This window comes from Oppia nitens, unplaced genomic scaffold (genome assembly GCF_028296485.1).
Source record: "Oppia nitens isolate AA-2021 unplaced genomic scaffold, nextdenovo-longstitch-racon4-pilon3 scaffold34_pilon_pilon_pilon, whole genome shotgun sequence".
NCBI lineage: Eukaryota > Metazoa > Arthropoda > Arachnida > Sarcoptiformes > Oppiidae > Oppia > Oppia nitens.
The window spans coordinates 275,160-295,000 of record NW_026533215.1 but is presented as its reverse complement, the minus strand read 5'-3'; the positions used below and the strand labels follow the sequence as shown (position 1 = coordinate 295,000).

Genomic DNA, 19,841 nt, shown 5'->3' with positions numbered 1-19,841 from the left:
TACACACACATACACAGATACATCATAAAAACCAATCGATATATTAATGTGTATACTATATATGTTTGAAGTTGTGTACGACAACTATAAGGCTATGAAAATAAAGAAATTTTTTTGTTGATATATATATAAGTTTATATACTACTAAATATAAACATTAGTGAACCAGTAGGTATCATATACCCCCCCCTCTCCAAACATTTAATGTACATTTATAGACTGTATATACATATAAAAAAATAATATTTGTTGATTACTTACTAAATCCCTGTCCATTTAGTATATGCTATATTTTTTTATATTTACTAATAACTTGTAGTTTACTACAATATATTGGTAACAAAATGCCTCCCACTTATAAACATACTGTTTGTGTGTGTGTGTCACCAAATATTTGTATAATAATATATTTTATATATACTGTATATATATATAACAATTGTTATGTTTGTATGTGTTTCTGATATACAATATATTTGAAAAGTTTATTTTATCTAAAGTTGTATCTAAAGTATATATAAAGATATAAATATAAACAGTATATAAAGTGCAGCATAAAGTTTAAAATTACTTATATATATATATATATATACTGTAGTATTAATAATATATGTATGTAATAGTAAGTGACCAATTATTTGCAATATAATTATTAGCAAATATTTAACAAATATTTTATTTTTAGTTAAATTGGATATCACTTAGTGAGTGAGTGAGTGTATAAAGAGAGAGAGAGAAAAAGTTTAAACTTATAAAACACAAAAAGCTTTTTTGTAATAAATTTGTTTGCGATAATAAATTTCTAAATAAATTAATATATATTTTTAAAAATATATAAAATATAATAACTTTACTATTTTCAACTGCATAAAAGTAATGTATACCAACAACAACAAAAAACTTATAAATAAAAATTTAAAATCATTTTTTTTTGTTAAAAATATATCTAATATAATGATGTCAAAGAAAACTATGAACCAATATATATATATATATGATTTAATTTATTTTATTTTAGTTTACAACTAAACTATAATAAAAAAACCAGCATTATATATATAAAATATTACATAATTGTTTGCTATATTTGTGGTCCAATTTTATTTGCAATTTGATAATAAATTAGTAGATGTCTGACAATATATATATATATAATATATATATATTGTTGTATTACATCAAAATATATAACAAAAAATTATATATATATAAGTTATATAAACTTTTACGACACACACACACACACAAACATAACTATAATAATAAATTACAACAAAATAAAACATTACTATATTTTATTTATTTTTTTTACTTATAGAAATTTTAGTTTTTTTTCAACAACGACGAAAAAAATAAATAAAATATATTTATATACAATAGTTATATGTGATGACAGCCATGAGGTTTGTCATCATCAGCAGCGGTAGCCATATATATATATATATATATATATATATATATATATTTATAAACTATTATACATACAATTTATATATATATATATATATAAATAAATTCTACCAAAACGTTTAATGAATTTTGTAAATACATTAATAAAAATCCATTACTGTATATACATATATATTTTATATACAGTATATTATAGCGTTAAGATAGATAGATAAATAGATAGAAAGACAGATAACATATATACTGAATATAAACAATATATATATATATGTATTCTTTATTTATATAAACTTTTTTTTTTTTTTTTTTTTGCTTTAAAGGGGACGATGAGTGACTAAGACAGCGACTAAAATGAAAAAAAATCATTTATTTATTTTGAGACTTATTTTTAATGTTTGAGTATTATATATATATATATAAAGTATATTTAAGACATATATATATATATATATATATATAAGTTATATAAACTCAATGTCTCTTTGTTTCACACATTTTGTGTGTTATATTTTTGTCTATAGTTTTGTTTGTTTGTTTGAAACTAAATTTTTTTCTTATAATAATAACTAACAACAAAAAAACTAAATGAAAGAAATCCGACGACAAAAAAACTAAACATTAAAATCTATATAAACATTAAGTTTTTTTTTGTTATTATTTTTATTTTATATTTAATATCTACTTTATAGCTATGAAAGTGTGTGTATGTGTTGTTTGTGTTTAGCTTAAGATTTTAAGTAATCAATAAATATATATTTTTTTTTAATAAATATCTATATTTATAACAAATATATATAGTGTAAGTAGTTTTTGTAATGAAAATAAAAAATATATATATTTTTTTAGTTTATGTATAAATATAGTAAATCTCTTAAAATAAGATACACATATGTTTTTCAGTTATTTATTTATTATTAGTAATTTTTGTTGTTGTCTATAAATGTATGGGTCATTCACTTTATCAGTAGTAGTAGGTATGGGCTTAAGCCTCCAGGAGCTCATAGTTATGGCCTTTCAATTAAATTATATTACTTAACATTTAGATATACTTATCTATAACGGTATATATATATATATATTGTACACCACTTTATTATATATAAGGAGTTAAACAACAATATATCGATTTGAATGGCTTAACATTCAAATGTATATATATATATATATATATCGTCCAATTGATTGGCATTTATCTACTGTTTTATATCAAATTATAGTGTTGTTTAAGTGACATTATAAGTATATATTAACTTATATTATATATATAATAGTATGTACAGCATATATATAATATATAATTGTGTCAAATGTTAAATAAAATTAACTATATATTTGGGGGCTATTTATTTTCATCTAACTCTTAGTTGCAAATAATATATCAATATATCAACTATATATATATATATAAGTATTTAATTTAATTTATAACTATATACAGTAAATATATAATCTAATGTATATATTTATATTGAAATTGATAGTATTAATTTATATACATGTATAATACATATAATTATAAATTATATATATATATATATATATATATATATATATAATTATTAGCGTTTTAGATATTAAATTAAATACATAGAAATTTAATTGCATATAAAATAATAATAATAACAATAATGACAACAATAATCAATCAATAATTATTGTTATTGTTTTGTTTTGCACAAAAAAAACAAAAGATTTTAAAAGATTTTTTTTTAATGTTGTTTTGTTTAATACATTTAGAAAAATATTTATCACAAAAATAAAATGATTTTTATTTATTTATTTTTCGAAAACATCTAATATTATATTATTATTATTATTTAGTTTGTCTTAAAAAGTTTATATCAAAAAGTTATGTAATCCTTTTGAAAATGTTTAAGTGAGTGAGTCATACATAGAGAGAGAGAGAGAGAGAGAGAGAGATATTAAGCTTAATATTTTGTGACTTATATTTTTTGATGATAAATGAAAGTTTATTTTATTTCATTAATTATCTCCACAAAAAAATTTCTATAGATATACTGTATAACTGTATATATATATATATGTAATATAAAATATTATGTATTATAAAAGTTAAAAACATTTCCAGTCTCTCTCTCTCTCTCTCTCTCTCTCTCTCTCTCTTCTATGTGTATATACATTGACTTAGTTTTTACGGTAAAATACAACCAACAATAACAACAACAACCATCAAAAAAATAAATAAAATAAAAGACAGTAAAATAATGATAGTTTGATGGATACCAGTGAACACACACACACACACACACACACACACACACACACACACACACACACATACACAYACACATACACACACAAACACATAGAAACACACATACATACACATACACACACACATATAGACACATACATACACATACATACACACACATACATACACACACATACACACACATACACACACATACACACACATACACACACATACACACACATACACACACATACACACACACACATGCAATCTATAAAACATAGATTTATATATATATATATTATATATCAATAGATTGATAGATATATTTTCATCAAAGATAATTTATCAAAATGTCATTTATAGATATATATAAAATACAGTATATATAGATATATAAATATATAAATTTTTTGTTTGAATTTATATATATATACTATAGTTTCCAGGATTTGATAGAGAAAAAGATGAGAGAGAAATATTAATCATCAAAAAAAAATAAAAAAAAATAAAGTTAAGTTCAATATTAATAGTGGAAAAAAATATTTATATAAAAAATACAGTATAACCCCAACAACAAAAAATAGTTATGGCTTTAAATTTCTTCAAACATGGATTTTATGATTTTTATGACTGAAAATAATATATATTTTTGATTTTTTTTGTTTAGAAAATAAAATCAAAAAACCATTATTTGATTAAATACGGAAATGATTTTTTAATAAATAAATAAATATATATATATATAATATATATATTCAATAATAATATAAAAATAAATATATATTAAAACCGTTTTCTTAGAAACCATTAATAGAAAAGTCAAAAACAAAAATAATAAAAATATATATTTTTTTAAATGAAAGAAAATATATTTTGTTTGTGTTATTTTCAAACAAATAGCCAAAAATAATATATATATATATATATATATATGTAATATTACAAATTACAATACAGTAAATATACTAAAACAGTAAACAATATATATATATATTACTTTTTAAAACAAAACAAATTTATATAATTGTTTATATAATTTTTTCATTTTATTATAATTTAATAAAAATAACTTTTAATATTTGCTTTATATATATATGAAAAAAATATTGAATTGTTATTTTTTTATAAATATAATTTTATATAAAATAAATTCACTGCAAATATATATATATACAGTATATTCAAATAAACGACAACAAGTATACTAAATGTGATGTGAATTTTAATATAACATTTTTGAATGTATTGTAAATAAGGATATATTTATATATCGATATAATTCACTATTGAAAATACAAATATTAAAATAAAATATATATATATATTTAAAAATATACACACATTTTGTTTGTTTGTTTACTATGTTAAGTGTAATATAATAATAATAATAACACAAAATATAAAAATTTACAAAAAAAATACTTATAAAATATATTTGTAATATAAGTTTAATACTTTATTTTTTTAGGAAAAACTTTTGTAATTTTGAAGAAATTTTAATTATATAAAATAATATATATATATATATATAAAACAATTTGTAATATTAATCACAATATATACAATAAATAGCAATTGTATGCAATTTTCTTATACTACAATATATTATAACTTATATATAGATATAAATGTATTACTTATATGGATTAGCCCTACGGAGGAAACAATCAAATCGTTAGCATTACTTCCCATTAATTTTGAGAGAGAAAGAGAGAGAGAGAGAAAAAATAATGCCATGTATTTGATAGAAACAAATCCATATAATAAAACATTTATTTCAGATATACTGTATATATATATATACAAATATTGTATATATAATATAACACAATATTACATCAATATCTATATATAAGACGATAATAATAATAATAGTAATAAATATAAGATATATGTGAGTGTTTTGAGTGAAGAGAGAGAGAGAGAGAGAGAGAGAGAGAGAGAGAGAGAGAGAGATAGAGAGAGAGAGACTAACAAAAAAATCAAATGATTTGCCACTAAATAAGTATTTATAAGAGTTTTTGCCAAATACTAGATAACAATGCCTTTTGGATGAATGGTTTGCCTCTGAGACTACATAAGCGACTATATGTGTGTATATGTATTGATATATACAGTATATGTACGATATGTGTACTGTATATTCATAAAGCTAACAGTGTGTATGTATTGTATATGTATGTGTGTGTGTGTGTTAGCGCCCGTATTCATACTATGCCTCAATACCAACCAACTAACACATACACACACAGTGTAAAGCTTATGGATATTTAGTAAATTTGCTGTATGTGTGTGTGTATGAGTGTGAGTGTGTGAGAGGCATATCAAGTGTATGTATTACAGTATATAATAATAATATTCAGTGCTATGATGTGCTAAATCTCTGGCTGAGTCTCAGGTGAATAAAATCCCATTTTCTCTCATAGTATTACTAAACAGAGAGAGAGAGAGAGAGAGAGATAGAGAGAGAGAGAGAGAGAGAGAATCCTATCTCTGAGGACAGTTAGACTAAGGGTAGACCATTTATTTCGTATTATATTTATATATAACTATCTACAAAAAAAGGTTAGCTATTGCCTACCATAATAACATTGGGGGCTTTTAAAGGGGCAGTTAGACAACATTATCTGATTTTCCTCTGAGACAAGTTGGACACACATAACAATAGAGAGAGAGAGAGAGAGAGAGAGAGAGAGAGAGAGAGAGAGAGGCGATAGTATAGATATGACAAACAAAAAGTGTGACTCCTTTTAAATGGTGTTAAATATGTGGGGGACAGTCATGTATGGATAGAGAAAGAGAGGAATGGTATGCAATTTAAAGAGATGCTGAGTTTTGTGTGTATTGTATACCATTATCTTTGGGGCCAACACTTAATACCATATCTTTTATATATATATGTTATATTGTTTTGTATATCCCCTTCCCGTAGTTTGACCGACCATTCCAGTCATTCAGCCATTCAAAACACATCGTTTCTCTCTCTCTCAGTTTACTCAATGATAATGATGGGTACAGTAAGTTCATCACACATACACACACACACACACTGTACAGTATTGTGTGTGAGTGTTAAGTGTGTGTTAAGAGAGAGAGAGAGAGAGAGAGAGAGAGAGAGAGAGAGAGMASATATAACTATTCAAACGTCATATACCGTATATATATATATATATAAAGTACAGTACAATCTCATCACACTTTGGTTACGCATTATCGCACTTTCCATACCAAACAATATAATAGTGTTAATCATACGCCTAGTTGTGCACCGACTACTAGAGTAGTAGTAGTAGTAGTAGTAGTATTGGTTTGAGGACTACTAGTATGTATGAGGTGGTCGACCATATATATATATATATATATCTTTTTGTGTGTATGTGATGGCCATAAAAAAATCAAATCACAAATAAAATAAATATACAATATATATATATATATGATATATATTTGTACTGTATATTAAAAGGGAGAAAGTTATAGAGAGAGAGAGTGAGAGAGAGAGAGAGAGAGAGACGGGAGTCTAATTATAATTATAAAAGAGATGCCAACAATTGTGAGCCGACATTGACAGCACAGACACACACACACACACACCCATTGATATCCACCTAATAATAGCACTGTTAGCTGTGATGTCTGTTAACTTTTTTGACTTGACTTTGATTTTGACTGACTGGACGGCCTAAAAGATTAATACATAAATGATTCATAACTAGACAGCAGTGGCCATACCTAACACTATTGGTTATATATACACACACATGTGTGTGTGTATGTGTGTATAAATTTTTGGGGAAACAATGTTGTGATAGATATATACAGTATATACTATATATATATATATATATATATATATATATATATATATATATATGACTGATGACTGATACAGCAGACTAACTAACGAACGAACGGACGGACGGAAAGGTACTATTAATAGGAAAGTTGTGTTTGTGTTTGAAATGTAATCATAACTACAGTACACACACACACACATTGAAAATCATTGTAAAAGCCAAACACATTAACTTTATTACACATAAAAACATATACAACAACAACAACAACACATCATATTTATAATCGTTAAGATATGTTATGTGTGTTATGGCTTAAGAGCTCCTAAACATTAAACACTTGGATATAATTAATAATATATAATAGTATATAACTTTTATATACAGTATATAAGATATAACAACAAACAAACAAAAATCAAAACATATACTTATATATATATATTTATTATATACTGTATAAACCATTTATAATAGCATATACAGTATATAAGACAATGATATATGACTTTTATCATATATATATATATATATATATATATATAGAGCATATCCAATGATATACTGTACTATCAATGTCTAAAACATAGCAAATAAAAATAAAACCTATAATAGTAATAATAATAATAATCCAAATAATAAAAAAACTTTTTTTTTGTGTAAGGTTAAAGATATGTCATTAAATATATCATATATAATATATAATTATATATGATATATAAAGTTTGCCCTAGGTTAAATATCTTATATATATATATATATAAATATAAATTTTTTAATGTAGATTTTACTATTTGTTTTTTAAATACATTAATATTAAATCAATGATAAATGTCTTATAATATTAAATATATATATTATAACACAACTAATATATTATTTATATAATACAAATACACACTATATTTAATGTTATTTGTTTTTTAAATGTTATAATAATAATAATAATACAGTAGTATTAATAATCTAAATTAATTTACTAAAAATTAATTATGTTTGATAGCTAGTCTAGACATAATTAATTAATAATAGATAAAATATTATTTTTATTTTATTTTTATTGTATTCAATATTAAATATATTGACACAAGTTTTTGACAGTTTATAGTAAAACAATATATATAAACATGATATAATTAATATATAAAAAACTTTATTAATATTAAGAAATATATATATATATATATATATATATGTATTATATATAACTATAATTTTTATTTAAGTTATAAAACTCTTTATTGTTTACTTTATTGTAAATTATTATTTTATAATAACTAACAATTATTATCATATTTTTTATATTAAATAGTAGTATATTATCTAATAGTGTATTTATATATTATTATTATTATTACTATATTTATTGTTTAGTAAATTATAAGCCATTATATAATTTTTGGTTATAATTCAACAAAATAAAACACGACAACAACAAAAACAACATTAGATTATAACTATTATTATTATTATTATGTCTATTAGTATTAAAAATAATTTCTATAAAAATACTACAAACAAAACACAGTTTAATGGATTTTTATATCTATTAAATCTATTATATATTATCTATTGATAGTAAAAGTTAGATAAAGAGAGAGAGAGAGAGAGAGAAAGAGAGAGAGAGAGAGACTTAGGATATAAAACAATAATCATAATAATAATAATAATAAATATGACATTAAAATTGGTCATAAAATAACAGTGCAATTGCTTTATATCTATACAACACATTACAGTATTTTTATTTGATAAATAAAATGTGTATTAATTTTATTAAACACAACATTATTATTGATATATAAATTATTATTGATATTATTATAAAGAGAAAAACATATATAATAATTCTAACTCTAATAAACAATAATTAAAAATATTATATTTGTGTTATTTTCTAATTATTAAATTAAATTATTATATTACAACATTAATTTTTGGTGTTGTATTACTAATAATTTTATTTTGTCATTAAAATTATATTTATAAGAGTGTTATTAAACTTAATATATTAATAACTAAAATCATACATGTTTATCCAAAAAAAATAATTTTAATTGATTTAATTTTATAATAATAATGATATTATTATTTAGTAGTCCAATATTGAACTTAAGTGAGCATGATAATTTTATTTTATTGAAAATAATTATTTTCATTAAGCGCGCAATATATATATTTATTAAATATTTAATTAATTATTACTTTAATATATATATAAAATAGAAAATAAATTTTATAAAAAAAATATTATTATAATTATTAAATAAAAAACAGTTATATAAATATCTACTTACAGAGCACTTGTAGGTGAATTCCCTGCAATAGTGGCACTTCATGTCGTTGACGGAGCACCTGATTAGAGCCCTTACAGAAAAAGTCGCCGCTATGGTCGTGACGGGAGGCTATAAACACCAGTGTCGACGATGTCCTAATAAATTAATTAAATAATTATTAATTTATAATAATTTAAAAATAATAATTAATAATAACCAATAAATTTATAATAATAGAAAATCTATTTTTGCAAATATTAATATGTATATTATTATTATTAATTGAAATTATACAAACAAAAACAATATATTGATTAAATTAATAAAATTTAATTAAAAATTAATTATTTTGTTTTTTTTTTGTTTTTATTTAATGTACTGGCAAATTAATATTTAATTATTATTAATTTAATATTTATATGTACTTATATTTTATTTAGATAATGATATATATACTATGTATATATATTATTTAAAAATTATTATTATTATTATTATTATCATCATCATTATCATAAATTCCTAATGTTTTACGTATAAGTGTAATAAAATACGATGAAACCATATTTATTTATTTTTTTAAATATTTTGTTTTTATATATCAAATATAACGTTACAGTACTTTATATATTATATATTATATTTTTAACAACAAAAAACAAAGAAAAAAAATAAAAATCAAATCAAAAAATCCCAACAAAATATAAAAACATTTCCACATTATTCATAGATTTTATTTATACAAATCATCTCCAAAATAAAAACATTAAATTTAATGCATTAATACGATTTCATAAACTAAAATATAAAAAATAATATGAAACAAAAGTTACATTAAAAAAAATCAATTCAAATGAGAGATTCAGTATAAAATAAAATCAAGTTTTTTTTTGAATGAATGAAAAGCAAAAATAATAAATAAAACAGTTATGCCTTTCCTTTATTTTTACTTATACTGAACTGTACTGTATATATCATATATATATATATATATATATATATATATATATATATATATATATATATATATGCAAAATCTAACTCTATCTCTCCCTATCCTCTCCTTATCCTCCCTGTCCTCTCAACTACTCTCACACGCCATTAAAAATTGTTTGTCTCAATCATCTGAACATTAAATGTCATAAATAAAAAAAAATCTCTGTTTTATGTTTAATAGCATTGAATTCAATTCATTATTATACATATAAATATAATATCTATATATATTCAATACTCATATCATATATCTATTTATCTCTACTTTATATATATATATAGACATTGAATTAACAGAAAATAAAAAAAGACAAAATTTTTTATTATTATTATTTTATATAAAAATTTTATCTTTAAATATGACTATAAATTAGACGTTTTATACAATAGATGGTAAATTTATATATATATATAATCATACATACAATTTGCATATTCAATAGTTAGAGGTTATATAACATAGAGATCCATTAGCTACAGTTCCCCACATATAAGCCCCCTATATATATAATTTATTATTATATTTATATATATATATATAATTCCCTCTAAAACATTAAAACTAAAAAACTATCACCAATGGTGACAATAATAATAATGATGATAATGTTAATGTTAAATAATAATAATAATAATGAATACTAATTATCTATGTTTTTTTGATATTATAGACGATAAATGTTAATTTTTTGACAATTTAAAAGAAATAAAAAAAAATTAAACACTATAAATGTAATGATATCATATTCATGATAATTATATAATAAATGCCAATTAAACACATTTTATACTTTTTTTATAATTAATAGTTTAAAACAATATATATATATATATATTTAACAGATAAATGACAAAATGTAAAATAATAATAATAATAATAAATGATAATTTCAATTAAAAACAATTGTTACCCAAAAATTGTTGGCAACTATCTGCTATACTATAATAATAATAATACTATACTACCATTATTTAATATTATCATATTTAATATTTGCATAATAAAACACATTTAATTTATATATATATATATATACTGTAATGTAAGTGTGTGTGTGTCAGTATTATTGAGTGTTTTTGACAGTTATGAAAGCAATAATAATATATGCAATCATAAAAAATACTAATCAAAAATAAAAGTCAAACAAAATTTTTCCACACAATATACAGTACACACACACACACACACACACACACACACTATTAGTAAGTTTAGTAGAGGTTTTAGGTTATTATTATACACTAACACACATTTTGCAATATTATGAGAGATTTTATTATTATTATTATTGAGTGTATGCTAAGCAGCAAAAATGGGGTAACAAAATAAAATAAAAAAGATTTGCAAAATTAGCTAATATTATGTATCATAAAGTGTGTGTAAATGGGGCTTAATATCTATGATTGCTTTATTATACACACACACACACACACACACACTGTATGTATTTTATGCAACATTTTATATATAATAGCGTGTGTGTGTGTAAGTTAAGCACAATTTGTTTGCCATTTAGTTTATGTATTATTATTATTATTATATATATATATAGTACTACTTTATATGAAAAAGTGTGAGTGCGTGACAGTAAAGTATATGATTTTATATATTAATATATATATATATATATATTGTGTATATATTTAGTAATAGTACTGGTATAATATAGTGCACATATAGCTAGTTAATTTAACCTGGACAATTTTGTATATTTAGTTATCAGTTGTTGTGTTTTTAAATTTTCTACTAATTTATAAAAATCTACATAATTTCTAAATATTTAAATTATCAATAAATAATTATTTTTATAATTTTTTTTAAATAAAAATAATTATTATTATTAAAATACATATGAATATATCTACAGATATAGTCATTTAGTTATATGTTTACTATGATTGTGATTATTATTATTTTTTTTGATAGAGAGAGAGAGACTTAAAGTAACATTTTTATTATCACTATTTTTTGTATATTTATGATTTGTTATGATTAATACTACTATATGTAAAGTACTTTATTATTATTATTATTATTAGTTTTTTTGTAGAAAAATATTTAAATCTCTCTCTATTTTTCTAGTATATAGTTTATAAAACATTGTTATTATATATTATTTTTCATTATTATTATTATTATTATTACTATTATAAACTACTATTAGTTTTTATATATATATTTTTAAAACAAACTTTAAAAAATCAAACAAAAACATATACTGTATATATTATAACAAAAAAATTATGCTACTAAAAAATATTTATATATTTATACAGTATATTCATCTAATATTTTTTATGGGGGGTGGGGTCGGTAGGGGTTTACCGCTTAATAGCCTACCAAAAAACACTTTAATAATTATACAGTATATTATAATAACAAAATCAAAAAAAAATCTATAAATATTTATAAAATATATAATTATTAAATGATTTATTTAAATAATACATATAATAATAATAAAATGTAGTTTAATATTAACAATTAAAAAAATTATTATCTCTAATAAACAGTAACTGTATGACTAACCTATAGGTACCGTCGCTCATCAGGTCGGTGCTGGCCTGCGGATGATGCTGGCCGACGACCACTTCCGACCGGTTATACCATGTTATGTTGGCCGCTGGTCGGGCACCTTCGACCGCGCAGGTCATCGATACCATTTCGCCGGCTACTACTGCCTGATTGGGACCACGAAGTTTCAGGGCCAGCGGCCGCACCTGTATGTCCAAACGGACCAACTGGAACAATGGTTGGGAGGTTGCATTATTCCAGACCCGACACTCAAATCGGGCACCCAGGTCATAGCGGGTAGCTATGATACGCATTGTCGAAGTAACTGTCGGTCCACTGCCGCTACCAGTGTCGGTAGCCGTTTGGTCGGTACCGATCGGGTTGTTGTTGTTGTTTGTGTTGAGGACAGTTGTCTTCGATCGCATCAATCGTGTGCCGTTATACCAGCGAACTTCTGGCAGTGGCCGACCGCCAGATGACGAACATTCAAATACAATGGTCGAGCTTTCGGCAAACGGACCGATTTGTTGGTCATTGATGTTATCGACGCCGACATCGGGTTTTGTCGATGTTGTCAACATTATTGACGGTATTGTTGTTGTCGTTGTGGTCGTTGATGTTGTTGTAGATGTAGTTCCCGATGGTGATGACGCTGAGTATGGATAGTCATCGATGCTATTATTAGCTATGCCGACGGCACCGGTAGTTATAATAGACTGTTGTTGTTTGTTGTGTCGTTGACTGTGATACTGATTGATCTCACGGCCGTTCACTCGGATTACTGGATTACCCGGTTTTGCTGTTCAAACATAACAAACAAACAAAATTATAAAGTTTTTATTTTTAAAAATTTTACTACTAATTGATTAGAGAGAGAGAGAGAGAGAGAGAGAGAGAGAGAGAGAGAGAGTAAACTGTTTTTAAAAATAGATAAAATGCTTTTCAACCACAAAATTGATGATAAAAATAGTTATTTGTATTTATATATATAGTAAAGGATTGCCGTTTTTTGCTAAAAACAATTATAACTATTTGGAAATGTATTCAATAATTGTCAAAATTTGTTTATTTGTAAACTTTATAATATATATATATATATATATATAGTTGACATTAATTAGCCCATTGCTTGTTAAGATTTTTCAAAATATTTATTTATTTTATTTTTATTTTAAACCATCATTATTATTATAATCATCATCATTAACATTACTAATTATTTTTAATTAGTTATTTTTGGTGATTAAAATTTTTTAATTTTAAATTTTAAATATATATATATTGTTTACTCCCATAATATAAGCAAACTATTGAATAATATACAGTATATAAAATAAATTTTATATAATTTATAGATTTTTAGTTGTTTTATTAAAAGTTATTTTATTTATTTATTTTCAGTGTTATTATTGAAAATAAATTCAATTGAATTCAATTTTATTTGTTTACTACAAATAAAGTTTATATTTTTAAACAAAAATATTGTGTCGATTGAAACATAAAATTTAATTTTCCTTAAAATAAAGTTCACACACAAAAAATATTTTTACAATTTATTTATTTTGTATTATTGATAATAATATTTCATTCAATTTGTTTGCCACACATTTTTTTGTAGTGTTTGGTTATATACTTGACTATTATAATAAAATAAATTTTTATTATTTTGACTTTTATTTTATCAATATATATATATATAATTTGGTCAAAAGCACGATAAAATAAACCTAACGTTTTTTGAAGTATATGTTTTGTTATATACAATATATATATAACAAAATTATTGCCAATACTTTTTATAATACTTTATATTATTTTAGTTTTTTTTATATAGTTGTTGCTATAAAGTTGCTATATATTGATATTTATTTAGCAATTTTTGGTCTATTATTTTTTTAAAAAATAAAATAAAAAATATATAAACATTTACTACTATTATTATAGCTACTATTATATATATATATATATATATATATATATATATATATATATATATATATATATAAAACCTTAATTCATTCACAATTCATAATAAATTAGACATTTGAGGGTAATTCCTATGGAGTTATATTTTTTTCTAATAAAGTTAAACACAACTGAGCCATGAATTTAAGATACACACACACACTGAGCACTGGTATGTGTATGTATGTATGTGTGTGTGTATGTATGTGTGTGTGTATGTATGTATGTCTGTGTATGTATGTGTGTGTATGTGTTTATATGTATGTGTTTATATGCATGTGTTTATATGCATGTGTTTATATGTATGTGTGCATGTATGTATTTATGTGTATGTATGTGTGTATGTAATGTGTGTGTCTAATGTATTGTATAGTAAAATAAAATAACAAAAATCAATAGTATTTTTTATCAGCAACATAAATTACAATTGAAACGCTAAACAAACAATAAATAAATAAATGTCTTGCATTTATATATATATATATATATATATATATATAGTATATACTGTATATATATAAATTTAACTTTTTATCTAGATTAATTAACTAGATAATCTAGATAGCTTAATTATATATCTATAGACTAGTAAATAGATAACAAAATTTAAACGATAACAAAATTACGTTTAATTTACTTAACAAACAAACTAATAAAAAATTAATTTCAAAAAAAAACTAAAGTACTTAACAAATATTACAATACAAGAAATATATCGTAAATGTTGTCTAATGTATACAATAATTAATTACATAAAATAATATTTAAATATTTTTAGAAATAAAATTTGTTTGTTTTTTTAAATATTGAAAACATTAAAATCTTATTTTAATATTCAGACCATTATATTTATTTTTTTTATAAAATATTGTATTAAAAAACTATTATAATTTCCAAAAAGTTATATTATAGTTATATTATTAATGAATTTTTTATTATTATAAAACTATACTCTATTTATCATATATTTTTTGTTTTTGTAGTTTTTTTATATACAGATTATAAGTATATTATATATACAGTGCTATATATCGTGTAATATCTAATGTTTTATAAATTATTTTATAAATAGTTTTTGACTTTTACTTTAAGTAATTTTTTTTCGTATAGAAAAGTTTATTTAATATTACACAGAAAATATTTTTTTGAGTAATAAATATTCAGCTAAAAAATAAATAGTAATATTTTAAAAACAATTTGAATGAAATATTACGAAAAAATAAAATGAAATATAATATAAAAATAAAAGAATAAAAAAAACTTTTACTGTTATATTAATAATATATTTTTTTATAAAGATTTTTGCATTACTTTATATATATATATATATATATATATATATATATAGTTTAATATAAATATAATATACAGTATTTTTAAGTTAATATACAATATATATATATATATATGACTATTATATATATATTGAATATTTTGCTAAAAGCAAAAATATAATTTAATATCTAATGGAAAAATGCAAAATAAAAATTGTATTTCATTTTCACTTATAATTTATGATTAATTTCTAATATATATATATATATTATATTATATATACTGTATATATTGTTGTTGATGTCACACAATGTATTATTATTATTATTGTGAGCACTAGTAGTATATAAAAAAAAATGTAAAAATTAAGTGAACAACTCATATATATATATATAGCTAAGTTATCTAATTTTTTAAAATTATATTTTATACACATGAAATGAATAGATTCCGCCGCTTATTATTTCTATACTAAATAATATTACATTTTATATAATCACAATTTTGATATGCATTTATAAGCTATAATTATATAATCATTTTCTATTACTAAGCTTTAGTTATTTTTTTGTATTTGAATTATTTTGTATTATCGATATTAATGTTTAATCAATTATTTAGCTATTGGTGCGCAACTATATGCGCCAGTATAGTAATGGCTGCCAAAACACATGGTTTACAGGCAGAGCTATAGTAGCACTCGTTTGGGACAGTTGTCTCAGTTTTTGATTAAGCTTTACCATCGCTGGAATAGGACAGTTGTCCTAAGTTTAGCTAATCCGGAGTTACCGGACAATAATGTCTTCAATTATATTACTTTAATTATATGTAACTCTTTATTAATTAATTATTATTAAACTGTATTATAAGTATTATATTATACACTGTGTTGTGCCTACAGTAATCGTTTAGCTTATGGGTGATTATAGTTGTTGCAACAATAGTGTATGATAGCTAAGCCGCCGCAACAATTGTCTCTAAGCTCGGGTCCAAAGCTGGTCATTGTATAGGCCACACCTTTACCGCATTGCCTATAAGTGGTAGCTCGTCTGCAGCTATAAGCCTACCTATTTAACGGGAGAGCATAATTCACGGGTCTCATAGCTAAGCCCCGCAACCCGTGAATTGCAACCGCACTGCTACAGCTGAGGGTGTGCCAGTTGGTGACACCCGTAGCAGAATCAACCGTTACATAAGCTGGTGGAGGCGCCCGTTCTCCCTGTTTCGTGAACTGCAGTGACCAGAGATAACAGTTACATAAGCTGGTGGAGGCGCCCGTTCTCCCAGTTTCGTGGACTGCATTGGCCATCATATAAGCAACAATTTACGCAATAAGCCGGACCTCGAAGAGAGACATCGTGTCAACGAAGAGCTAAAAGGGATCGCACGGGACAAGCGTTAGAAAAGGCTGAAGATAAGCAAATGGCAGACGCAATGAAAAACAAAATGGCGCTTAAAGCTCAAATAGATGTCATTTCTAAAGAAATTAAGGACAAAGCTAATGCTGGTTTTTATGACGATATGAGTCGGTTTTTTGAAGACATCGAGATTTTAAAGAAAGCGCAGAAAACGACAGATGAAAGCCAAAGACAGAAGCTATTTAGCCGATTAAGCTTTTTGAAGGACAAGGATTGTAATCACCAATCGCTGGAGACAGAAGTAGCACCGGAAGAGCTTAACAACGCAAAGACGCTTAAAGACAACGCAAAGGAATCGGGAGAGATGGTGGACGCACTCGCGGAGGACAAAAACCTTGACGATAGCTATAGTGGAAACCGTGAAGTGACCAAAGGATTGGCACAGTCGGGGAACGAAGCTATGGATCGTAAGGAAGGAAACGAAGCAGTGGTCGCCTACTCTACGACAACAGCAGCCGCTGTTATAGCAAAGTCTTCAGAAGCTCTTAGCATAGGAGTTGAAGCAAAGCAAGCGTCGGAAGCGATTACAGTTGTAATCAAAGAAGTAGCAGCTCTTGGAAAGGAAGAAAATAGCGATATCAGCGAAGAAATGGTAGAAACGATTGCCGATAGCATAGCAACAGAAGCTGACGAAATGGCAGACAAAGCAAAAGTTGAAGAGTTAAGCAAAGCTTTGGAGGACCAGAGGCTTAGACAAGAGAAAGAAATGAGAGAAATGAGAGAAGAAATGCAGAGATTTATGTCAAACGTGAAAGCTATGACCACAACCGTCAACAGCTTAGCAAAAGAAACAGAACCACAGATTGTCAGAAATAATAGCGAAGAAGTGGTCGACACAATAGCCAACAGCAGAGCTAAACAAACGGACAAACGCTTAGCTCAAGAATCGGAACAACAGAAAAATAACAGCTATATTACCGAAGAAGTAATCACAACAACCGTCGATAAGCTAACTCATGAATCAGACAATAATGACGGAAAAGCTATCGAAGAAAACACCGCAACAACACATGTGAAGACAACACAAGACAGCGCCGAATCAACAGATTTAACAGAAATATTAGAAAGCGTTGATTCAAGAGATATGTCGGGAATTCAAGAAAGCGCTAAAACAACGACAATGTCTGAAACTATTGAAAGCGATACAAAGGTTTTGGACGCATTAGCTAAGTATTGTTTGACAGACATGATTACAGATATGAGAAGCTTTAAGACATACAACAGTGTTAATACCGGATCGTCATTAAAGACATTAAAGCGATTGAGAGGACACCTAAACAAACCGCAGCTAAAAGCCGAAGAGCTTAAAGACCGACAGATCGACAAACATAAGAATTATGTAAAAGAAATGCCGACTAAAAGCCAAGTGTTTGATAGAGGGAAACAACAATCGCATCGCATATCCAGCTCAGTCTTTCAAGTGGAGCTGAAGACACCGCACAATGGAAAAGCTACCGAAGCTCCACATAACAGCAGCACAACCCGGATGGTTGACCCGAACGCTTATGGATGTAATTAGAGGACTAATTAGCGAAGTAGTGGGGAAGGGACAAGCGTTCGGTGGAAATTATTTTTTTTTGTATTTAAATTTTATTTATATTATATAATGCTATTCACGTGGGCGTGAATCGAAGTAGTGGGGAATGAAATGAATAGATTCCGCCGCTTATTATTTCTATACTAAATAATATTACATTTTATATAATCACAATTTTGATATGCATTTATAAGCTATAATTATATAATCATTTTCTATTACTAAGCTTTAGTTATTTTTTTGTATTTGAATTATTTTGTATTATCGATATTAATGTTTAATCAATTATTTAGCTATTGGTGCGCAACTATATGCGCCAGTATAGTAATGGCTGCCAAAACACATGGTTTACAGGCAGAGCTATAGTAGCACTCGTTTGGGACAGTTGTCTCAGTTTTTGATTAAGCTTTACCATCGCTGGAATAGGACAG

The 19,841-nt window shown here is 24.0% G+C and overlaps 1 protein-coding gene across 1 annotated transcript in view; it reads right to left on the bottom strand.

Moving 5' to 3' along the window:
- LOC128956952 (uncharacterized) overlaps positions 1-19,841 on the bottom strand; it is a 101,677-nt gene that overhangs the window by 44,634 nt on the left and 37,202 nt on the right. The window contains exons 6-7 of the mRNA XM_054302666.1: positions 13,231-14,014; positions 9,726-9,859 (exon numbers count right to left, since the gene is read on the bottom strand). Of these exons, the coding sequence (XP_054158641.1) occupies positions 9,726-9,859; positions 13,231-14,014 (918 nt within the window). The remainder of the gene's footprint in view (positions 1-9,725; positions 9,860-13,230; positions 14,015-19,841) is intronic.